The 24,646-nt window shown below is 45.4% G+C and overlaps 1 protein-coding gene across 2 annotated transcripts in view; it reads right to left on the bottom strand.

The window, feature by feature from the left end:
• MYO7A (myosin VIIA) overlaps nt 1-24,646 on the bottom strand; it is a 95,969-nt gene that overhangs the window by 61,270 nt on the left and 10,053 nt on the right. For both annotated transcript variants that reach the window (XM_056498599.1, XM_056498608.1), the window contains exon 2: nt 17,484-17,541. In XM_056498599.1, coding sequence (XP_056354574.1) covers nt 17,484-17,501 — 18 coding nt within the window. In that variant the 5' untranslated portion in view covers nt 17,502-17,541. The remainder of the gene's footprint in view (nt 1-17,483; nt 17,542-24,646) is intronic.

Here is a 24,646-nt window from a genome sequence, read left to right as displayed (position 1 = left end):
TCCCTCCCTCTGCTCTCTACATGGTGTATTGCACCATGTGTGCCCAAACACAGCGGTTTGCTCTAGCCCTGCTGCTCACAGGACACCCTCTGACCTGATTCACTATATGGCTCTTGGTAAAGATCTTCTCCTAGCAGGAAAATTTCCATGCACCAGCCATGGTCCTCCCCTGGCCAGCTGACACGCTCACTGGGTATGACCAGCCCTGTGGGAAGCTCAGAGCAAACTGTGCAACTTTGCTTCTCTTCACTCAAATTCTTCCAGGCTCTCCAGCAAGGGCTGATACTCTGCCAAGGAGCTGAAGGACACAGCAACTACCTGTTCTGCAAAAACAACTGCAGGATTAACAGGAAACCTCTTCATTTCCCCAGGACTTCTCTCCGCTACCTCCCTTTCTCAGTGAAATAACCGTCTGCCAGCTTGAGGACTTTCAGCACAGAACACTCTGGGACACTTATTAATCCACAAATGCAGTCAGTCCCCATGCAACACATGGCATTTAATTAACCTAATACCTTTACATACCAAATTAACCAAAGCGCAGCGGGAACTCAAAACCAGAGGCCATCTGCATTTTCTTTAAACTGATCGCCTTGAGCAGATCCATAGCAACTGAATTTTAAATAATTGAGTGGAAGGTGCTCAGCACAGCACGGCCTCCCTGCCTATAGGTGAGAGGAGAGCCTGTGCTGGATGGAAATGGGCTCAATACAAGGAGATATCACGGAAATATCATAGAAATATTGAGGTTGCACTGACTCTACACCTGCCAGCTCCACAAACCCATTTCTGCAATCACTCCTTCTCTATAATGAGGACTGTTCTAGCAAGGACTAATCAGGACCACTGGCCAAACCAGAAGAGCACAAGACATTTTACAGTTATCTCAGATTTGTTTTTCTCTTGTCCTATATGAGAAACTTGAGAAATTTGAAATTTCTCATTTTCAGCTAAGAAAGGCTTTTCTAGTCATTTGGAGAATTTCAGACCACTATAGCTTGGCCCCAATTTCTTCCATTAAAATTTTGAATCTAAAGCAATGCCATTTATAGAGACCAGAGCAATGCATGCCTGGATAAAATAGTGCAGCTGCTAGGACATTCTCATTTATCACTGTTTTAATATAAAGCTCTACTGGTGCCTTGATTCCACGGAGTTTTGAATCCATTTGTCTACGAAGAACAAGGCACAAGGACATAGTTTATTGGTAGGCCTGGCAGCATTACATTAATGGTTGGATTAGATGGTTTAAGAGATCCTTTCCAACCTCAATGATTCTGTGATTTTATATGCTTGAAGGTAAGCTTTCCAGACAAAGGAAGGCTTCATAGGTGCCCTTCATGGGACACAGTCTCCAAGGACAACAGCAGATGATGGGTACATTAAACTCAGAACGAGCTAGCTCTGCTCATCCATGAGCACAGTGACAACAGCAAGGCAACTCTTGCCCAAAGGGCAGGCAACTCTGGAGGTTTAAGCTGTATTATAAAGCCCTGGGACAATAAGGTGTATAATTCTTGTAGCTGTGCAGGGAAAGTAAGGAAGAGATCATGTGTTATGGATAAGAAGCCAGGTGAAGATTATTTAGATGGATGTCCACCAAAGAAGCGAGTAAAAATGTACATGAGGCATGATAGCATTGCAGGGAGAAGGGGACAGAGTGAATGTAGCAACCCCAAGGGAGATGTCTACCTTCAGCATGACCTGAACACACAGTGCTGTAAATGACTGCAGCTTTGCTCCCCTAGAAAGTAGAAGATAGATGTGAAATCAAAGAAAACAACGAGAGGATCAATGTGGAAGGAAAGACTGATGAAATATATAAAAAATGACCCATAGGATGGGCTCTTTGGATTTGAGTAGGGTCCTACAGAAGCTCTTTATTCACCAGAACACCTCCTCTGCTGTGCCACAGAAACTGGAGCAGTGTGGGAGCAGCAGATCCAAGACAGCAGCTGGAGTAGTTCTCTCACCTTGCACTGTAGCAGCCATTTGCCATCACTGCCCAGCCATACCCTGTACCTTATTTCTGAGGCTTTGTATCCCAGTGTGCAGCCAAAGAGTAAGCTAAGGAGCAGAGGACTGCAATGATTTGCCCTAGGTTATCCTTGGAATAGGATCCAAAGGACAGGTGGGACCCTAGAGGGCTGAATCCTGCCTCTGCAGTCCTATTACACGAGTGTGCTTATTTTCCTCCTGGCACTGGGGCTGCTGAAGATCTGTAATTTCACACATTGCCACTTCATTTTTCACACTGCTCCTCTGCTAGCAGATTTTCTGGGACACTTAGGCAGAGTCACACGTGTCAGCCAGAGACACCTGGCATTTGCAGGGAGGTCTGCCTGAATGACCCGAGCGTGCTGCATCCTGGAAATGGGAAACCCCATTCCCTGGAAGGGATGGCCAGGCTTGGGAACCAGCCTCCCTTCTCTATGCATCAAGAGGCAGAGCAACAGCACTAAGCCTGTTTTTTCTGAGGGAATGTGCTATGCCTTATGTGGGAAACAAATGAACACACTTAGTACAATAAGGGGAGGGCCACGGTGGAGGAAAATAAACCTTTAGCTGGCTGGCAGCCTGTCAGCAATGCCATCCGGTTTAGGTTACAGCTCCCCAGGGGTAACTTTAGACCCTTCTCTGCAGAGACAGAAGGATGAGCCAGAAGAGCCATGCTGGACCTGCTCTGATGATTTACTACACCCCTGCAGCAGCAGGCACAGCTGAGATCAAGGTCCTGCTGTGACACGCTTTGTGCGCACTCATAGTGAGGGGTCAATGTTTATCCTGAGGAATTGATGTGACACAAGGCAGTAAGTTTGTGCTGCTGCTGAGGCCTGAGCTCCCATTAGGTGCTGTTGCAGTGGCATGGACCTTACTGCTGGACAAAGAAGGCAAATTCCACCTGCAGGAAGCACCCTCACAGCAGCTGAAACACCTAATTTAATGAAAGCTTGGGTTTCTTTAGCCCAGACTGTTTTTCAGTCCCCAAAAAATGCATCAGACACTACCAGGGGTGAAGAAGTGTTCTTGAATCAATTATTTTGCAGCTAGCACTGAAAAGCTAAGTTATTCAGTGACAAAAGTTCAGGTACAGCTCAACTAACCCAGTGCTCACCTCTCAGCAAGACATCCAGACCTTTTCTAGATGATCATCCTTTTCAGATGAAATATCCTAGCCTAGCCTAGCCTATTCTACATTCAAGGGGAAAAAAAGAGGCACTTCTGTAGTCACTAAAGCAGTTAATTAAACTAGGTCAGATGATGCTGGCCTAAAAGAGAGTTGAAGAGAAGAGTTTGGAGCTACAAAACTACAGTACGTGTCCAAAGCTTCCTAAGGTGGCTCCTACCCATTGCATGGATACTGAAAATCCCTAAGGGCTGATACTCAGGTAAATTGCTGAAGGATATGGAAAAATCAGTGGTTAGCAAAAGCTGCCTGTGGACTCAGGCCAGCAGTTATCCCTGCAGCTCTAAAACTTGCTTTTCTAAAATAAGGAAGATGATATCCTGCAGAATGATTGTTGATGCACTGTGTGAGCCAAATGTTATCTGTGGGCCATACCTCTGACAACTGATGTAAACCAACCTGTTGGTGTGTTTGTGCAGCTGTTTGTTGGTTTTTTTCTTGTGGAAACAGACACACTCACATGTCCAGGTTTCCAGAGCTGAATCCTTTACTCCCTTCCTGCTTGTCTTTGAAGAAAGAAAATTCTCGATGCACATGACACCAGTGCAAACATAGGATATTCCCCCAGCTCCAAATTTCTGTGTGGTTTAGAGAACACACTGTAATCCAAATGTACTGGTGCACTGCAGCTGATTATGCCAGTTAGGACTTGCAGCAGCTACCTGAATCCTTCAGGCAGTAGAATGTTTGTGCTCTACTAAAAACACATATCATCACCTCTAGATATCACCTGTCTGATTCAGTTCAGCTCTCAATTACACAGGTGTACCCTGCTCAGTTTAATGGGGCTCCTCCTGGATTCACAGCTGTGCAGCCCAAGGGAGAATCAGCACTGCTCATCACTATTCTTTTCACTCATCTTTAGCTGTGCATTTGCCACTATCATCAGGAAGAGGCAGAAAAGGAGAAAAAGTTTGCATGTCTGCTGGATAACAAATGATAAGGTAGAGGAGAAGTGCACATGCTGGTAGCTGGTAACACTAATAGTTTTCCTGTTTCAAAGAAGATTCCATTCACAATTTCTTGTAGCACATCAGGCACCAGCTGTCAGCCAAGGTAACGAGCTACACACAAAGGCCTCCTGAAGCAAGGGGAGAGATACAAGAGGAGTTGTTAAATAATTCAATAATTGATGCACTGCTTACTCACCCTGTAACTCTGATACTGACAGGAGTGAAAAGAACATCCCACAAATGTGACACTCATCCCAACATTTTCCCATTTTGCGCTGAGGGGTAGTCAAAGGCTCTGGGAGCAAAAATGATGGATTCAGTCGGATTTACCAGGGTGCAATCCAGTGTGGTGTAATAAGGCTCAGCTCCCAGTGATGCTTGACCTCTTCCCTGGCTTTTGGCAAGGAGCTTGTTGTTGACTGTTTGGGACCTCTTGGCACAGGAGAGGAGTTTAAGCACGCAGACAAACAGGGAGATAGAAGATTTAATCCGTGGTGCTGTGGCATTACTGTCACGGGTGAAGAGGAGAATCCGGCAATCCATTGATGCTGTGAGCAGATTAGGCTGTCCTTGGGTGTCACCCCCCCAAAAAGCTGTGCCAGGGCCCTGCCTATCAGGTCTCGTACAAAAAGCTGATGAATGCTGCTTGGGATGGGATTGAAAAATCTGCTAAGATGCACAAGTGGAACAGGAAATGAAGCTTGAGCCTTTTAGCCCCATGGCAGGGTCCTGTCCTAAATAATCCAAATGAAGACAACAGAGCAATCATAAGAAGTACAAATCTGGAAAACTGGATTGAGGGAAAATAAAAACAGGAGGAATCAGAAGGGCAGCACTTTAGGATGGGAGCCCATAATTCAGTACTGTTTGACCAAGACATATTTCTTCATGTTCTAGGAGTAAGAGGTTGCTGGGTACCATTCTGGGAACTTTCAGATCCACTCTGAATCTGCCAGGAACAGTCAACCCCATACCCCCAGAGAACCAAGGGTGCAGCTGTATCTTCCTTAGTTTGCAATGGCAGGCACGATGGAAACTCCTTGCCCTTACCCATTGAGAATTAAACACTTTGGATTCATTTTTCTACAAGTGAATGTTGTTCTATATGTCAAGTTTTAGGAAGATGGTACTAAGGAAATGCCACCTCCTTCTCCAAGAATAGTTTGGGAGGGATGCTGGTTCCAACAGGCCCCTAAGGTTGGACAATACCACTCAGCTATCTGCTCCCATCCCTTTGATGGTACCAAGCTCTGCAGTACAGTAGATTCACCTTAAGGATGAGAAGCCACCAGAGGGACAAGCTCGAGGAGTGCACCTTGGGAACCCCATGAGTTTAACAAGGCCAAGTTTAACAAGGTCCTGCAGAGTAACCCCCAGTGCCCATGCAGGCTGGGGGATAAAGGGATTGAGAGCAGCACTGAGAAGGACAGGATGGATGAGAAACTGGACACGACCCAACAATGCGCACTGGCAGCCCAGAATTCCAACTGCATCCTGGGCTGCATCCCCAGCAGTGAGGCCAGCAGGCCAAGGGAGGGGGTTCTTTCCCCTCACCTCCACTGTGACAAGACCCCACCCTCTCTGGGAACCCTGGCATAAGAAGGACATGGACCTGTTGGAGTGAGACCAGACAATGCTCAGAAGGCTGGAGAACCTCTGCAGGGGAGACAAACGGAGAGAATTGGGGTGTTCAGTCTGCAGAAAGAAAGTTCCAGGAAGATGTAGAGCCTCCACAGTACCAAAAGAAGATCCAAGAAAACTGGAAAGGGACTTTTGACAAGAGCATGTAGTGATATGACAAGAGGGAATGGCTTCAGGTTGAAGTAGGGCTGATTTATGCTACAAGAAAGCTGGGGACAAACTTTTTAGCAGGAGAAGGGGGTAATGTTTTTAAACAAAAAGAAGAGAGAGATTTAAAATAGAAGTTAGGAATAAGTAAATTTACAATGAGGGTGGTGAAACACTGGTTTGATCATAGATTGCCCAGACAGCTGGTGAATGCTCCACCCCAGGAAGCTTTCAACATCAGCTTGTACAGGGCTTTGTGCAATTTGATCCAGTTGAAGATGTCTGTGCCCATTGTAGGGGCTCTGGACTAGATCAACCTTAAAGAATCTGTGATTTTTTAAAATTTGATTTGATCCCCATTGGACCAGCTCAGGGCATTAACCCAGCAGCCACATTTTCATGTTTCTGCAGTGTTTTGCTGGTTTATTCCCTGAGCTGAGCCCCAGTGCAGGAGCAGGGAGAGCAGCAAGAACACAGAGCTGGCAGCATGGCCAGGGGAGTGCAGCTGCTGCCTGTGAGGTACCTGCTGTGGCATCACTGAGAAGGGCTGAGGGAGGCTCTGCCACACCCAGGGATGAGCTTTATTCCCTGGATGAAGGCAGAGAACTGTTTGATTTGATTCATGAAACAGAATTCCAGCTGTTGAGCATGAGAGCTACAGAGCAATGTAACAGATGGAGGTAAATAGGTGTGTCAACAAAATATTGTTCTGCCTCTGAGGCATACAGCCTTCTCAAGATCACAGTGATTTGCAGAAAGGACAGCTTGAATTACATTGTACAGTACTGATTAAGGGGAACAATAATAAAAAAAGAACATGATACACAGAAATGTAAATTGGAAGGGATGTTTCTAATCCTGGCTCATGCAGACTGTTCAAACAAGCCTAAAAAACAACCACATGAATTTAATTGTTTTGGCTGAGTTTATTCCTTTGGAAACAAAGAATATTTTCCCACCATCTGCAATAAAAATATCTTATACTTTTCACATGCAACCTGTCAAATTCTCTTTCAAAGTTCTGGTTTATCTTCCATGCTGTGGGAAGATGCTTTCGGCTTCATTTCTTTACTAAGTCTCTCTTTTGCTCCTCCCTGCCTTTTCACCACCTCACTGAGACCTAGCCTGCAATTAGCTTCAAATAGATGTGGGACTACTGCAATCTGCACAGCATTTCCTGAACAAACAAAGATGCAGACTTAGTACAAAGAAGTGCTTAATCGTACTGCAAATAAATTATTTGCCTATATAGTAGTAATCTATACTTGTGTAGATGCAATTTTCCCAGCAGAAATGTGTCTGTGCTAAGGGTCTGCATTAGCCAAAGTCACACTGATCTGTCTAGACAAGCCCTGCTCCTTAAATAGAATACCTCATCTTTGGAAATATTGAATGAAAGAGGAGTAATGCTACTTTTCCTTCCTTTCCACACCAGATCTGAGCAGATCTGTCCTTTTTGCACACTATCTATGCTTACCCACTGAGGGTTGTGATGATTACTGAGGAGAGTGAGGGGTTCTGGAGGGAGGTTATTCTGCAGCTCAGAGAGTAGAATCCTTCCCCTGAAAGCAAAAGCTGACTAGTCCAGGGGTGTGTTTGAAAAGCCAGCCCCTGAGAGGAAATGATGGCAGGAGAAAGCATAACTGGGAACAAACAAACCATGCTGGCAATGCTTGTGATGGAATTCAAAACATCTCAATACTGGGCTTTGTTCCTCAGGTGCCAGCAGCAAAGGTGCAGAGACGCTGCAATACAAGCAGCATCCTTCCAAAAGGAGAAAAGATGTGAAAAACCTGGGTTTAGATTAGGTTTAGATTAGGTATCAGGAAAAAATTCTTGACAGGGAGGGTGATGAGGCACTGGAAGAGGTTGCCCAGGGAAGGTGTGGCAGTCCCAAATCCAGAAGGGTTGAAGGCAAGGTTGGGTGGGGCTTTGAGCAACCTGATCCAGTGGAAGGTGTGTCTGTCCATTGCAGGGGATTGTAATGAGATGATCTTTTCCCTTCCAAGCCAAACCTTTCTATGACACTATGATTCTATGAAAAAAGCCTTGAGAATGTGAAGCACATAGTTCTTCTTTCTTAATGAAAGAGAAAACAAAAGAATTCTGTGACTACTTATCAAAACCCAGAAAAATAATCCATATTTCATTAGTTTCTTCGTGGGTTTGAAGAGTCCAGAGTTGCCTCTGTACAAGATCATCTTGAAAAGAGAACTCAGGGAAGGCTGCTAATTGCAACACTTGCCTGGATTCTCCAATCCTGTGCCTACAGTATTGGAAAAGCTCACCAAAGTGCTGGTGTTGGGTCCCTGTGAGGGAGGAGGTGGACCAGCCACAGAGCTGCAGCACAATACCAGCCCCATCTGCTGTGACTCCCTGGAATTACCAAATGCATCAGGAGACTTGTTTCTGATGACTTCCCCATGGGTTTTAATTAAACCTTGATGCTAATAGCACATGAAATTCCAGAAGGCTGGAATGACGTAGAGACCACAGAGGACAATCCAGTTTATGAAGGGTCTGAAGGGACCAGTTGGCAGGTCCAGCTACAAACCCTAGGAGGCTGCAAAGAGGTGGAGTGGGGTTTTTAGGCTGGCTCAAGATGATGGAGACTGGGACAACCATCACTGCTCAAACCACACCTGCAATTGCCAGACCCAGCCAAGACAGTGGACTTGATGGATCAGGACACACACAGAGATGTCCTCTGTGGATGCCTCCAAACTGGGAGCTTGACAGCTTTACAGCAAATGGTTTAGAGCTTGTTGGGCACACACTGAAGAGACCTGGCCTTCAGAAGGTGACCATCAACCAGACATCAGTCCTTTTTACACACATGAACCCAGAAACCTGCATCAAAATCCAAGTCCCACCAAATAATCCTCTCCCACTGCAAACAAAGCAATACTCACAGCTTGGAAAAGGAAGTTGGACCTATTTCTTACATGAAATTTTTTAAGGAATGAAGGCTGGTAAGATTGCCAGTGGGATAAAACTCTCATATGGGCATCCTCAACTCTAGTAGCTAGAAGAATGAAGCCATAAAAGAAATAAGCTCAGCATTTTGGCACAGAAAATAATTCCTGTACTTTTGGTACTTCTTGTATTCCTCATGGATATTTTATTACATGGATAGTCCATTCTGCATATGCTGCACAAGTGGGATGTGGCCTCCAAAACCCATTTTGAGAAGGGTTGCATTACAAGTTTTGTAAAATGTTGCTTCTGGAACCAAAATTTTGGTTTGGCTGGGGGATTTTCAGGAAGCCTAGCAATGGCATAGAGGCTTGCTCAGAAACTGGCTGCTAATGGGTACTCATGTGCAAACCCAAATCATGTGAAGGGAAATTAATTCTTGTGAATAATACTCATCAATTTTACACTTGCTTTGAGAAACTCACTAATTGCCATCCAGCTTTAATTTTGAGACAGCCAAGAGTATTATCATATAGATATATTAATCAAGCCTATGTTTCAGGAATTAGCTGACAGTATCAGCATGGAAATATGGTTAATGCCCCCACTGCATTTTGCTGGATGCAAATGTTGTTTAATTTCCAGCATCCATGCAATTGAAAAGACTGCCTGCTCATCTCCTGCTGAATCTAGTGATTTTATGGGGTAAAGGGGCAGCAAAATGCCCTCACAAAGTGATTTGTAGATCATGAAAATGCAGTGTGTGACCTTAAGAGTCATTTGCCAGCACGGTGCTGGCAATAAAAAGCCTGGCTGGGTGGTGGGGGATGCACACAAATTGCTCACAGTGCATTTGCACAGGCTGCACAAAAGGCTTCTGAGTCATGGGGGAAAATCACTGCCCCAGACAGGTGTTCTTCCTAACCTTAACACATCATTTGGCTCTTTCTTCAGCATGCAGGATAAACCAACCTCTCCTTCTGGGTTCTGCTAACATGGCTCTGAGGAAAGGATGGAGGAAATCTGCTTCTTGGTGGAAGAGCAGGGAGGGTGCAATATTATCAGGATGCAAGTGGGATTGCCTCAGGCAGGATGTGCAAATGGTGTGCAAGGTTAAGGCACACCTAAGGACCATCTATGGTGGGTAGCATCCTGCTGCCTCCACTGGCCCATGCAGGACAGGTCGGACAAGACACTGCTTTAAAACACTCCTCTGGTCCAAAATTAAGGGGATATCAAACTCAGAGGTGGGTAGGTCCAGAAAGTAGCCATGGAGGTGGATGAGAAGTAAGGACAAGTGCTTGGAAGGGAGATGCATTAGGGAGTGCTAACTGAATAAATCACAACAGGCTTGGGAAATAACCAAGCTGAAAAGTCAGAGGTGAAGGCCAGGAAATTAGCTGAAGGAAAGTAAAATATTTTGAGGAAATAACACTGTATGCTTACTAGTCCTTTGGTGTTCAGCAACAGTCATTTTGGACACAAAATGCCAAGTGGGACAGACCTGGGTCTGAACAAATCTGAACATTTGATATACATTCCCAATTTCAGCCCCCTATAGCTCTCTTAAGAATTTTATAATCATTTCTGTTCAGGAACAGAAGTCCTTATAATAAACCACTGGTGAAGTTTTCTGTCACAAAAATTTCCTTAAGGAGGATGAAATCCTTGTAAACTTTTAAGAGTGACCTTTGCCCAGTGCAAGAAAGCAGTTGGTTTCCTTTGGGAATCCACCTCCCTTGTGCCACCTCCCAGACAGGGCAGATTTGTGAAGCAGAGAAGAAGAGGACTGACCCACCATCACATCACCACCCCGTGCTCCTAAAAGTTATCCATGAGGGTTTGGCCAGCAGGGAAAGGGCAATTCCCTTCCCTTGCAACACTGGTACACAGCCCCTGCAGGAGCTGGGCAGGACAGTGACCACTAGAGCAGTGTCTGTAAATATATCCAGGTGTAGTAAAATGGACATGCTAAAGGATCAGAATACAAATTCCCAAATCCCAGTCTGCACTTACTCATCTTGTTCCCCATTGTTGGCTCCAGCAGAAGTATCTGAAGTGGCAGCTGGCTTGCTGGCCTATCTCAGGTTATTTCACTGCCAGTTCTAAATTTTCTTTGTTCTTAAACTGATTTTGAATTCTTCTTCAGAAGTCTCCTTATGTGAATTCAAGCAAACATCTAAATTATCCGACTATTTTGGCTGCATTTATGAACCGACTCAAAACAGATTTACTCTTCAAAAGTTCTCACTATAAATTTTCCTTAGAGATTGCCATTTTACCAAAACCTGTAATGCAACAGGAAAAGCATATAAACAAAGCTTTTAGGGAAAACACTTGCATTTCACTAAAGTCTGACATGGAGAGTATAATTTTGATGTTCTTACTGGAATTCTGTCTCCAAATTCAGCTTTTAATTTAAATGGAACTATTTTGTTTATTGACCAGGAAATTACATCCTGACAGACATTCTCTACACCCCCATCTCAACTTTCTCCCATGAAAGAAAGGCCATCTTTCAATTTGTGCTATTTGAAAAGGTCTGTTATTGCTTTTCTTCCCCTGGGCCCCAGGAGATGTGCTCAGCCTCTTGAACCTGATTGCAAAAGCCAGAGCTAAGTGGGTTTCTTTAGGTAAACTGCTGTCAAGTCTACTCTGTGCTAGCAAATGGTGCTGTGTCTTGAAAAGAGAACGAATTTTACACCATAAGAGCCAAATCTTTCCCTGGTGTACATCAGAGTGATTCCACAGAAGTGTCTGCAACCCCAAATCCATGAAATGTTGAGGGTTCCCTTTTTAATGCCTGGCTGTCAAATGTTTTCCAATCTTCCAAGAGGAATTTGATGAAGAGGAAGGTTGCCCTGAGCAGGGAGAGACACCAGCCTGCTGCACAGCCTTTGGTACAAGGAGAAGACAGCAAACATGGGCCCACACCCCTCTGAGGATGTCACATCACAAACACTCCTTACAGCACACATGTTGGCTTAATATCTACCTTTTAGCCAAATCCCTCTAATTGTCAGTCCCTGTATATCCCACCCGTGAACTGACCTGATTAAAAATAACAGGAAAAAAAAAAATCATAACTTATGTAAAAGATTTTTAAAGTACATGGGAACCATGTGGTTTTGGTGAAATTATGGACAAGATAGTCCAGATAACAGCTGTCTCACACATCTGGGACAGACAGAGGCAGGTGGGGATGAGGGCATGGGGATGGGATGGGATGGGATGGGATGGGATGGGATGGGATGGGATGGGATGGGATGGGATGGGATGGGATGGGATGGGATGGGATGGGATGGGATGGGATGGGATCTCCTTTGCTCTGCTGCTTGCATAGCTGGGATGAAGATGCTTCCTCCCATCAAGAACAGTAATCAGAGGCTCCACAGCTGGATGACCAAGGGAAATGAAACACTTGTGTTCTTGTGTTGATCCCTAGCAGCAGGATAAGATGTGGGATGGATGAGAGTGAAGATCTCTGATCTCACTCCTGTAAAAGGGGTTGATAGATGGGCCAGCAGCCCCCAGCTCCAGCAGCATGTAAATTCAATGAAACTTGTTCAGGGTCAGGTTATAGAATCATAGAATGATCATTTAGTTTGGACAGGACCCTTAAGATCATCAACTCCAACTGTTAACCTAACACTCTAAGCTATGCCCCAAGTGCCACATCTTTTAAATGCCTCCAGGGATGATGACCATCCTTGTGGTAAGGAAATTTTTTCCTAATATCCAATCTCAACTCCCCTGGCACAGCTTGAGGCTATGATGAGTTGGAGGGTATAAGAGAAAGAGACAGTTTGAGGAGCTGAATTCCTCTCTTCTTGCTCCAGATGACAGGTCTCAGCAAGTTAAATGCATCTTTAAGGGCTCTAACAGTCATGGAGAAGTTACCATCAAGCAAGACAAGATGATGCATGAGCTGTTCTGCAAGAGCTCTCCCTAGGGAAACATGTGGCCCCAAAGATTGAGTCAAGGTAAAATTTGTGACTGAATTCTTTGATGTTTCCTATACCCCCAAATAAATGTCCTGTTGGCTGGGTATTTTGTTACTGCCTCTTAAAAAAGCAATACTAAACTCAGCCACACATACAACAACTCTCACTCCAAGCCTTCTGTGTCTTGAATTCAAATAGGTGAAGGTTTCAGTGCATGCACTTCATGGAAGATGGATCCTGGGCTTTTGCCTGAGGTATGAAGAAGCAGGAATAAGTGCATTTCAGACAGGCTCTCTCAGAGGGTATCTCCATGCCAGGGCTGAGATTGCTTGCTCTACATTTGTTTGACATCACACAATTTATATTCCACAGCCACAGTGCTGCAAGAACATCTCCCTAGCCTGCAGCTTCATTTTCTGCACACAGCAACCCCAGCACTTTAATTGTCCCATAAATGTGATGGAAAGGATTTGATGCAAAGAGCTGTTAAAATGCCAAATGTCTTGAGCACTGCAACTAATGAATGGCTCCCAAGGATTCATGTTTCAATCTATATGCAAATGTGCCCTTTGGTTGGCTTGTGCTGGACTTTTCACTGCAGCATTACAGCTACCCAGGGAAGCCTCAGACTCATAGATCAGACAGATACAAGGCATAAATGGGAGAAGACTTAAATTATTCAGTGTTTATGAGAAAGAGAATCCAAACAGCAGAGTTACACTTTGCTTTTTATAATAACATGATTACACATAAGCCCCAAGCAGACCTACAATACCATTGCTTTTCTCCCCTGCTAACAAAATACACAGCACAATGAATCACTTGGCAAAGCTGAATGTGTGCTCAAAACAGTGTACATCAGATCCAGGTAAAGCCAGTGCTCACACAGCCCAAGTGGAAGATGTGAAAGATTTCAAAGCCTGGTCTCTGCTATTGCTACCCCCAGCATAGGAAAACATCTCCTGGAGCATCAAACAGAGATGCTGGCAGTCACAACATCTATTTCTGCTCATTTACAAACTGCACAAATCTCCTTCACCTGAATTGTAATGTGCAATTCTGGTCTTAACAAGAAGAAATTAATAGAATTAATTAATTCTTCTAAAGGCCATTCCTGATATGAGAGTAGGAAGCCACAAATATCCTCAAAAACCAGAAACATGAGTATATCAAGGATGATCTTGTTCATGTAGGCCTTGTGGGGTTTAAAGCTTAAGCTGTACTGCAGACTTTACATCCAAAGAAATGCCAGAGGTGTCACCAAATGCCAAATGTCAGAGGAATTGCAGAGTGGATAGGAGCAAGGAAAAGGTGAGATTTTGGCATTGTCCCCAAGAGTCACCTCCCCAGCAGCTCTGACAAGCCAGGAGTGCAGAGCTGAAGTCTCTGACCAAGCCTTGGCTCCTGCAAAGTTTCAAAATAACTGGAACAACTTCCTTGTTTTGCTGGTGAACTAAAAAGAACTTTATAGTGTAAGGCACCCGCTGTGCTTGATCCCTCAGGACCTTAACATCTGTCTGAACTTTGGTTTCCTTTATCTGCTTGGATTAGGTCTCCACTGCTTCTTTTAGCTCTTATTTCCACTTTTCTGCCTGTAACTGCAGGAGCAGGTTAGGGGGACACTAAGAATGGGAGAAACTGCAACAGCAGAGATACTCTTCATGTGGTCTGGACATAGTCAGTCAACTACAGTAACACATAAAACAATAATCTGAAAAGTCTATTTTAATGGATGAGATTTGCAGGATCACAGCATATCTGGGTTGGAAGGGATGCATAAGGATTGTCCAGTCCAACTCCTGGTGCAGAACTCAATCTTCCACGAAACACTTCAATTTTGCAGCAGATGTAATTCCCCAGCAGATAATTGGTTTGATTTCTGTTGGGCTGGCCCAGCAACAGCAAATTTGCAGCACCTTGGATTTAAGACTGGGATATAGGAGCTTCTTGCCTACAAGAGCAAGAAGATGGATGTGGAAAAAGGAGCCATGCAGCAAGCCCCAGTCTGCTGCCATTTGCCACCAGGACAGCCCTCTTCCTGGCCAGACTGCTTGGTCAGCTGTGGGCACAGCCTCCCTGCCTCCATTCCAGCTCCAAAAACTCCTCTAAGTAACAGACAGAACATGCATGGATGAGCTGCTGCTGTGCTGGGGAGCCAAACCAACCTGTCAGGCTGCCAAGGCAGGAATTCAGGAAGCCCTCCTTTTCCATCTTCCCTCTCTTTGTGCATGGAAATGGACTTGCCACTAGCAATTTGCTAGTGACTAAAGCTGATAAGTTTGGCTCCCTGCAGGCCCCTGCTGGGGAACAATATTGGCTTTTCTTTAGGATTACTGGGTGGAAGACACAGGGCAGGCAGAAAGCTCTGTGTGCTTTCTCCTCCTTGCTGGAGCTGTGCACTGGCCTGGGGCTCAGCTCTCCCTAAGGGAGACCCTGCTATGAATTGTTCTGATGGGAGAATGGAAGAGAAGCAATGTCACAGGCTCATCTTCAAAATTCCTGGGTTTATAGCTGGGTGGAAACCAAGCAGTAAGGGCCAAATGCTCTGTGATCATCTATGCCGGGTGATGATTTGGGGTTTTGACATTGTTGGAGAAAGTTTTCAGGGAAAAAGCATGTTGTGCATATTCAAGAATTAGAAGAAAAAAAAAAAAAAAAAAAAAAAAAAGACAGAGAGAAAGCTCCTTGGAAAATAACACAGGTCATGAACACCATAGATGTATTTTCAAATTCTTGCAGCAAAACTGAAGGAGGCAAAATACAAATATTGCTGCTATTTGGAATTAAGCATTGCATAAACAGCACCCTTTAGGAAAACAGAGAGCAAAGTGTTTTCTATGTGACTCAGAAAGGCCCTTTAGATGGGACAAACTGGTATAAAGTGACTTCAGAAAGAGCCTGTACCTGCTAATAACTAGGTAAGCTTACTTCATTATGGACGGACCCTTGCTCACCTTATCCATGCTGCAGAGATGTTTGCAGTAAGCAGCAAATTCAACACAAACCTATTTCCCTGATATTTGCCAGCAACTGCTTGGCACCTGAAGGCACAGGGAGAGTGCTCAGAGTTATTCAGAAGCAGGCTGCAGCCCTGCCTAGACAGGACACTGCTTTTAGATAATGAGCATGGTGCCTAATTTGACTGAAGCTCCACAAAGGGTGAATTCAGAAGACAATGGTCCAGTAGCTGAACCACAGAGGGGCAACCCCCATGGAGAGACAGGACAGGCAGCCTGGAGTGATACCATCCTAGACAGAGTTGTAACAGGGTATTTCTCAACTGCTATTCTGACCTTTTTGCCTAATTTGTTTTAATTTCCACACCCATTTTCCTTGGCATCACAACCTGCATCAGCCAGTCTGTGCATGGGGCCAACGCCTTGGAGCCTTTGGAAGGAGGACCAAGCTCCTGCACACCCCTACCAAAGTGCAGCCTGCTTTTGTTGGGCTCAGGTTCTGGCAGGTTAGGGAAATGCTGTAAAAAGCATTTCAGTTGCTCCCCAAGCTCTCTGGCATTCCTTCCACTCAAAGCTATCCTCAGCTCCTTGTGTCATGCTGTGAACTATGTGAGTTCCTTCAAAGGTCCAGTGCTTGCTGTTGGACAAAAGCAGATTTGCCAAGCAAGAAACAAAATGAAAATTGTTGGGTAGGTTTTCTCCATTGTGTCAATGCCTGTGTTGACAAATGCCCTTGAGTCTCAATCTGCAGCCCCAACCCAGGGCACGTGGTGGGACTGTCAGTCCTCCCCAGGGGAGACAAGGCAACAAGAAGCTGAGAGTGAGACATGTCACACTAGACAAAGGGAAAACACTAAAATATGAAGCCCTAAATTATTGCAGAATCTACATGAGACCTGCTATGCAATTAATTCTTCAATTCATACAATGGTTTGGGTCAGAAGGGACTTTAAGGATCATCTTGTTCCAAACCCCCTGCCATGGGCAGGGACACCTTTTACTAGACCAGGTTGCTCAAAGCCCCCACCAATCTCCCTTTGAACACTTCCAGGGATGGGGCATCCACAGCTTCTCTGGGCAACCTGTGCCAGTGCCACGCTCACAGGAAATAATTTCTTCCTAATATCTAATCTAAACCTGTCCTCTCTTAGTTTAAAAGCACTTCCCTGGTCCCATCACTGCAGGCCAATGTAAAAGTTGCTTTCTTTCTTTTTTACAAGCTCCCTTTAGGTACTGTGAGGTGATATAAGGCCTTCTCTTCTTCTTCTTCTCAACCCCAACTCTCTCAGACTGTCTTATCAGAGGTGCTTCACCCTTCAATTTCTTTTAAATGTGCAAAAAGACTCCATTTTTACACAACCAAAGCAGAATTGTTCCTGGAAATTGAAAATCAGTTTTTGAGCAGATCCTGTTTTTAGTCAGGCAGTAAGTTGTTTTATGCTTCTGCATGTCCACGATTCACGTGGAGCTTTTGGGCCATCCCAGATGAGAAAATAGAAGTGGAACATTGTGTGAGGTTAATCTGGACTACACATACAGAGCAATGATTTTCTCTAAGCCAATCAAGGATTAAGGCTAATGAGTATCTCTGCATCTTGTAACAGTCCTTTTAGGGAAATAAGATAGGACAAAAATAACCTGACTTGACCCTTCCCCTCCAAAAAAAATATTTTTATCAGTGCCTGCTGGAGTGATGGAGTAAAACTAGAGAAGCTGAAGACAGGAATTATTCACTTACCTGTCGTAGAATGACCATGGTTCCTGTATAAACACATCAGCAATCACCAGGAATGGACCTAAATCAAAAGAAGTCAGCAATTAATGACTCTCCCCTGACTCAAGAGATCCACTTGGGGACTGTCCAAACCCCACAGCATTTCCACAGCCCCAGGTGTGGAAGAGAGCTAGTGACAGTGAAACTCCCAGTGCTTTTGTAATATTAATTCCAGACAGTGAGAGACAATCCTCTAAATACGTCCAGATTAATGCTGGCATGGTGGTGAATGAGACCAGGACTGGAGGTCGCTTATGCAAGTAATATTTTGTAAACTGAGTCCTAGAAAGTTATCCAAGGATTAACCCAGCAAACACACTGATACTGATTTATTGCATGTGTCTTTGGATCCTGTGGTATGAACTAAAGCACATGGAATCAGGGAGTACTGTCCTTAACACATCACTGGATGGATGGATGGATTTTCATCTTTCCATCCAAACTGCTTTCAAGAGAGGAAAGAAAATATCAAGTCCCCTAGCAAAGCTTCAAGCTAAGACCTGGATTTGATGGAGTATTTCCACTCCCTGCTCCAGCTGTTGTGCAAATTGTATCTTTGTGGGATTTGCATGGGAAAGTGCCATGCTGCTCCTGAATTTGTGCTTGCTGCTCTGGTGACATTTCATGGCTCCCAAAATTAAATGTGTTGGGTTTGTAGGAATAAAAAATGCTTTCAAAGAATTGAATTTCTGCAGCTTTTAATCTCTGAATCATCCTTGCTATATGGCAGTCAATAATAATTGTATTTATATGGTGTGGAATGTTTTTCAGCATAGTAAAAATACTCATGCCTTAAAAAGCAGGGGAAAAGGCACTCAATCTCAGAGACACAATTCCCACAGGACACTGGACATTGAAGGCTGATGAGGGATAATCTTGCAGGACACAAGATACTTCCATTCACAGGGGCAAAATAATCTGGACCCATCATAAAAATCTAAATACAATGTTTCAAGTTTTAGCCATAATTTTCGATTTTATGCTCCCCCCACCAAAAAGCAAAGATTTCTCAGGGGGATGGGAGGAAGAAGTCTTTCCACCTTCCCCACAATCACCCCCAGGTGGGATGTCCCAAAGAGACAGGCTCAGTCTCTCAGTAAAAAGGCACAATAATGTCCCATGCCAGTGTCCCTACACACTTCCTCCTGGCAAGGAAAGTGATCTCTCTTCCCCACCAGCAGCAACTGCCTGTATCCCATTCAGCAAGGTGGGGACTTGGCCTCTGGTGCTGATCCTGCTGGCTGAGCTTTCTGTACCTCTCAGGTGCAGCAGGAAACAGAGGTGCTCCCATCCTGGCTAGAAAGGCAGGATTTCTCTCTGTTAGCTCCTGCAGAGACTGTAAAGGCTCAACAGAACTTCCAGTTATTCCCTTTTCCTCACCAGGCTGCCTGCACCACCTCTACGTTTTCACAGGCCACATATATTAAACAAATAACTATCCCACTGGAATTTCAACCACCTTAATGAAAACATCCATCTGCTAAAGCCATCCACAAACCCTCTGCATTGCCTAGGAAAGGAACTGGTGTCCTAACAGCAGCCAGGGCATCACTGTTCATCAGGAAATATTCACTGGGCAAACTTTGACCACAGGCCATATTTAATGAATTAATTTTGCCTTTCCTAGAAGGTAGATGAATGGTGGAAAATCACGTGCACACTTTAATAACTGAAAGGCTGTCAGGCACTTTTCCTAATTCTAAGATTGAATCTTCTCTGCAGCACATTAAATGATTACTCTTCTCTTTAATTCACATGGACTGAAAATAACTTTCTAACCCTGCCAAGTATGAGCCCTGAGGCAGACTGCCTAGGGATGCTGAAGTCTGTTCCACTGGGAACAGTCAGTGAAATCTTGGCCAGGCTGGGAGCAGGCACTGGGGGAGGCTCTTCAGAGGACTGGACATGATGATTATGGGGTCAGTGCTGGACACTGGGGTGGGTAGTTGGAGTTTCCTGGCTGCAGGACATCTGCTATGGACAAGTAATCTCACAGTTCCTTTCCTCCCTTTTCCTCTCTGAAAAACAGATCTCACCAAACAAGGGAACCTCTAAGTATCCCAGGCATCAATTTTGAGCTACTTAGCCAAGTGACCTAGGTGAGCTGGCCCCACTGGGTGTCCACACTGCAAAAACTGTGCATGGGACATCTATTCCAACAGGCTGAGCTAAAGCCACAAGTCCACATCTCAGAGCTGCTCCTTCAGTTTTTGTCCTGCTGCTGCTGAAGCAAAGCACTTTTCCATGATTATCTGGGTTCCCAACATTAAAACTACCTGGTGTGTGAGCATCCTGCTTAGCCTGGCCTCTGGTGATGCTGAACACTCTTCAAAACTTGTGCCAGGTTTGGAAGAGTATTTACATACCAAATCCAGTCTGGTTTTAAACAGGACTTTGGTGCCCAGAATCTTCTGTGGGCTATTTTTATTTTTATTTTCTGAAGGTCTAGCCTCAGCCCAAGCCAGGCTTGATCAGTGCATGGTCAGTCCCTTCATGATGCCTGCACAACACAGAGCCAGCTTTCCCCAGAGCTTGCTCAGCAGGGAACACTCCAAAGGGGAAGCAGCAGACTCCCCTGCCTGTTCTTCCCACAGGGATCAGTAAGAAGGATTGGGCTTGTCTGAGCACCAGAGAGATCAGCTGACTGCTAATTCATGAGGGCCCTGGTGGAACAAAACAGCCATCTGGACCCTCTGACCCTCGCTGGCAGGTGAGTGTAGGGCACTTCAATCCCAGCCCTGGGAGAAGCTCCACAGATGGTCTGGGAAATGAGCTGGGCTAAACAAAACATTCCCAGCACCTCTCCCATATCACTCATATGTAACACAAGGGCAGAGACAACCCTCTGGAAAGTGTATTTTTGGTAAACAGGGTTGATTTTGCAGCTTTCTGGCCATCACTGGTTGAGCATCATCTGAACTGAGCATCTGAGGGAGGCAGTGGGGTGAGGCTGAAGGGGCTCTAAACTCCATCTGGATGCAGAGTGATGTGTGACATGGAGCAATACATGCCACTTGCTAGCAAGCTGTGCTCAACAGAAGCCAAGGAGTGCTTCAGTATGAGGTCTGCACCACAGTGATCTCCACCATGGCTCGCCTGGCTCTGAAGAGATGCTCAGCACAAAAGGAAACTAACAGAGCTGGACTCTGGAGGGAGGAAGTCTGAGGAACCTGGACAAAGCCATAGTCCTGCACTTGCAAAGAGGGGGCTGCTAATCTGATCTCTGACTGGCACTTCTGTGCCCCTCGTTGGGACTTCAGGACCGGAGTCCAACCGCATGACTGGCCACACTTCCTGGGGGATCACTCCACAGTGCTAATCCCCCAGAGCACATGCTTATTAGGCACTGGTCAGAAGAAATTCAGGTACTTCTCCTGAAGCTCTGCACCTGAATGCAAGTGCAGTGGGAAAAAAAAAAAAAAATTATGAGGTGTGTGCGTTCAAATTCAATGCCCGTCCCCAACTGTACCCATCTTGGTGTAGAGCCTGTCTTTCAGAGAACACCCTGTGCACTTTAAATTGTAAAACCCCAGAATTCCATTCAGCTTGTGTCCACTTCATTTGGCAGAAACGTGTCACCTTAGCTGAGCAAAGAGATTTAACACATCAGTGCTTTCTGCACACTACTGCTTTCACCTCCTGCCCTCCTGCAAGGGATCTGAGAAGGATTAAGGATTTTCCAGTGTATTTTACTGTTCATCTGAGAAATGGTGAATAAAAAGGTCAGACCTACTCCCTCAGAGACAAGCACCTTTGTCCTTACAGACACCAAGATTACAATCAGGGAGGCAAACAATGGCTCTTGAAGGTAATTAAGCTGACAAACCCTGCCAGGCTTTGGGATCTCTAACCACTGACTGTGGGTGACAGCGGGCAGGAAGAAGGAAGGCAATGTCACTACATGCTCCTAGTCCTTGTCCATCTGGAAGCTGGCATGGTTGGGAAGCTGTGAGTTTGTATTTTTTGCACTTTTCCTAGAGCCCTGAGTGGGAAGCAGGGATTTCAGGTCAGAATGTCTCAGTCTGATTATGTCAGCCATTCATCTTCTTCTTGACTAACAGGAATCTTCCCTGCTAGCTTGATCAACTAGCAGGCTCTCAACAGAGACAATCCACTACTTCTTTAGGTAATTTGCTCCAGCTCAAACAATTCTCAGTGTTAAAAATTATTTAAGTATCTTCTCATCATCTATATTTGCCTTCAGCTTCTCACCTGAGGCTGTCACAGCTTACCAACTATACCTGACCACACAGGAGGGTTTTGCCTGTTCTAGTGGAAGGTGGCCCTGTCCATGGCAAAGGGGTTGAAACTAGATGATCCTTTTCAACCCACCCATTCCATGACTCTATGATATTCCCTATTTCTCCCATCTGAGCTTTTGGCTGAAAAAACCTTCCCTTCCCATGGCACAAGTATCTTCACCCTTGGCAGAAGAAATGGTCATTTCTAGCTCCTCCAGAAAAGCAAAATCCAGCCTTCTGCTTTTGTTACCCATGATCTCCTTGAACGTGGAGAAAAGATGCATTCCCATGGAAAGCAGCGGTATTGCCCGGCGTGCAATTAACAGCAGTGGGAATTCACCCAGAGTATTCACTGGCTTTATTACACACAGGACAGCACACCCTGAGCTTTTGCAAGTGAGCAAACTGTGCAAGACTGTCGTGGCGGGGATGTGGGGACACGGCAAGCACCGCCTGGCCACATGCTGGCTGCCCCGGTGCCGAGAAAGTTCCCTTATTTATGCCTTAATTGCCGCCTCCGCACAGACGGATCAGCTCCAGGGCATGCTGGCAAACGACGTGAGGAACGCCAGGAAGCTCTCACCTCAGCAAGGCAGGTCACAATGGCGACAAGCTGCAGAAAACATTGGAGCTACCACTGCCCGTGTGAGCATCCATGACACAGCCTGCCTGCTGTGATCAGCCTGCTCTCCTGGAAAAGCTCTGACCCAAATTCGCTGAAGGTCAAGGAAAGCCTTTCCTACAGCGTGTAGGAGCAGAACTTGAGTGAGTACCAGATTGCCAGTGAATGCTGCTCTCAGGAGAGGAATAGCTGCCTGAACAAGAGGTGTGTTTGGGTGTGAAGAATTACCTGCAGATCCAGCTTCCCGGACAACTGAGGGAAAAGAGGAATTCAAGGGGAGCAGCCAACTGACATGTAAAGGTATATCTGATAGCAGGGTGGGTAAAGAGCCATTGGGAAGCCCTGGATCCTCAGAAAAGCTCCTTGGTGTGCAGCATGTGCAACCTAACAGCTGTTTCAGGAGATGTGCAGCTTTTTCTGCAGCTATTCCTGCGGCACAGCCTCGCAGTGATGAAAGGCACAGGATTAGGTGCTAATTAGATTTGGGGGTACTCTGGTCAGGCTTCTCCTTCTCGTGGGCGGATGCTGTTTGCAGGGAAGACCTGGCAGTCTTTTATTGTGGTGGGGTTTTGTTTGGCTGGCTTGGTTTTGGCTTTTTTTTTTTTTTTTTTTTTTACAAAAAGAGATGTTCCAGCCATCCTACAGATCTGGGATCTTCAAACCCATGAAATCCCTGCTACTTGCAGGTAAAAACAACCTTTCCTACACAAAAGAAGACAGAGAACCTGCTAATGAATTAGCCAAATAACTACAGGATGAAAAGACCATAGGTGGCTTTCTGTAGTAAAACAGCCAAGCACAGGAGCAGCCTTGCTGCATTACACACACAGATAGTTTGCATTTCTGTCCACAGGTTTGTTTTTTTTCTGTGCTAGTAGCTCCAGGAAGAAAGTGCAGTGCTAAAGCACACTGCACTCTGTCATTCTGTGAGTGCAACTGAAACCCAGGGAAATGATGCTCGTAACTGAAACCAGCAATAAACAGGGTGTCACCTACACAGCATGAGTGACAGACAAGTGTCAGGGGCTGGGCAGCAGGTAGCATTTCCAGCCAGACTTCAGTACCCAAAAATAGGGTATTTTCAACAGACTTTGGGTAGAGATGAACAATATGAAAAACACAGCTTCTCTCTGAAAACCAAGACTTAATAAACCATGTGCTGAGCTCTCCTCATTGGTCAGGCCAACTATGGATCAGCTAAAAATGTAAACAATATTGTTTCCTGTACCCAGCTAAAAACCTCAACAGCCAGATCCCCAGCAGTATCAAATGATTAAGATAAACTGACTTTGGTTGAAACTGTTCTGATTTCCACAAGCTGTGAAATGCAGCGCCAAGAAATGCTGAGGTGGTGATCTCTGCTGAGACTGTGAAGGGTTTGAAAAGACAGCAAAGGAAAGGAAGGTGATCCTCTGTGCCTTCCTCCACCAAGGCTGCAGCACTAATTAGAGCCTGTGATGACAGTTCCAGGCTGTGCCATATTGTCTGCATTTGCAAAGCACTGGTCAGTGAAAAGACAGGAGACTCATCTCCAGCTGCAGGCTCTCAGAGCTGTTTTAGAAAAATAATATAGTTTAAGCTGGAAGGGACCTTTAAAGGTCATCTGGTCCAAACCCCCTGCCACAGGCAGAGATACCTTCCACTAGGTCAGGCTGCTAAAAGCTCCAGACAGCTTGACCTCGAATACTTCCAGCAATGGGGCATTGATCACTTCTCTGGGCAGCCTGTTTCAGAAATTCTCTTTTATATCTAGTTTAAATAGTCTCCTTCAGCTTAAAGCTATTCCCCCTTGTCCTATCACTGCATTCCCTTGTCCATAGCCCCTCTCCAGCTCTCTTGTAGCCCCTTTCATTACTGGGAAGGGCTCTAACATCTCCCAGAACCTTCTCTTCTCTAGACAGAACAAATCCAAATCTCTTCTCTCAGCCTCTGCTTAGTCACCACCAATCTCCTAACAGTTACCCACACTCTTTCATATTTCAGGTGAGGACAATACAGACAGTTCCCCAAAGAGGCTGACAGCCCCTGTGTTTGGGGTGCATTCTGAGCTGTCCTCTATGCCCACCTCAGATGCAGCTAGGTGGGCATCAGTTTCTTCTCCCAGGACAAGGGGACAGAGTCTTAAGCTGTGCCAGGGAAGGTTCAGGTTGGACATCAGGAGGAATTTCTTCTCAGAAGGGGTGATTAGACATTGGAATGGGCTGCCCAGGGAGGTGGTGGAGTCAATATCCCCAAAGGTGTTTGAGGAAAGGCTGGATGTGGCT

This window comes from Oenanthe melanoleuca, chromosome 1 (assembly GCF_029582105.1).
Source record: "Oenanthe melanoleuca isolate GR-GAL-2019-014 chromosome 1, OMel1.0, whole genome shotgun sequence".
Lineage (NCBI taxonomy): Eukaryota > Metazoa > Chordata > Aves > Passeriformes > Muscicapidae > Oenanthe > Oenanthe melanoleuca.
Note: the sequence above shows the minus strand (reverse complement) of the source record. Positions and strands in the feature narration are given on the sequence as shown.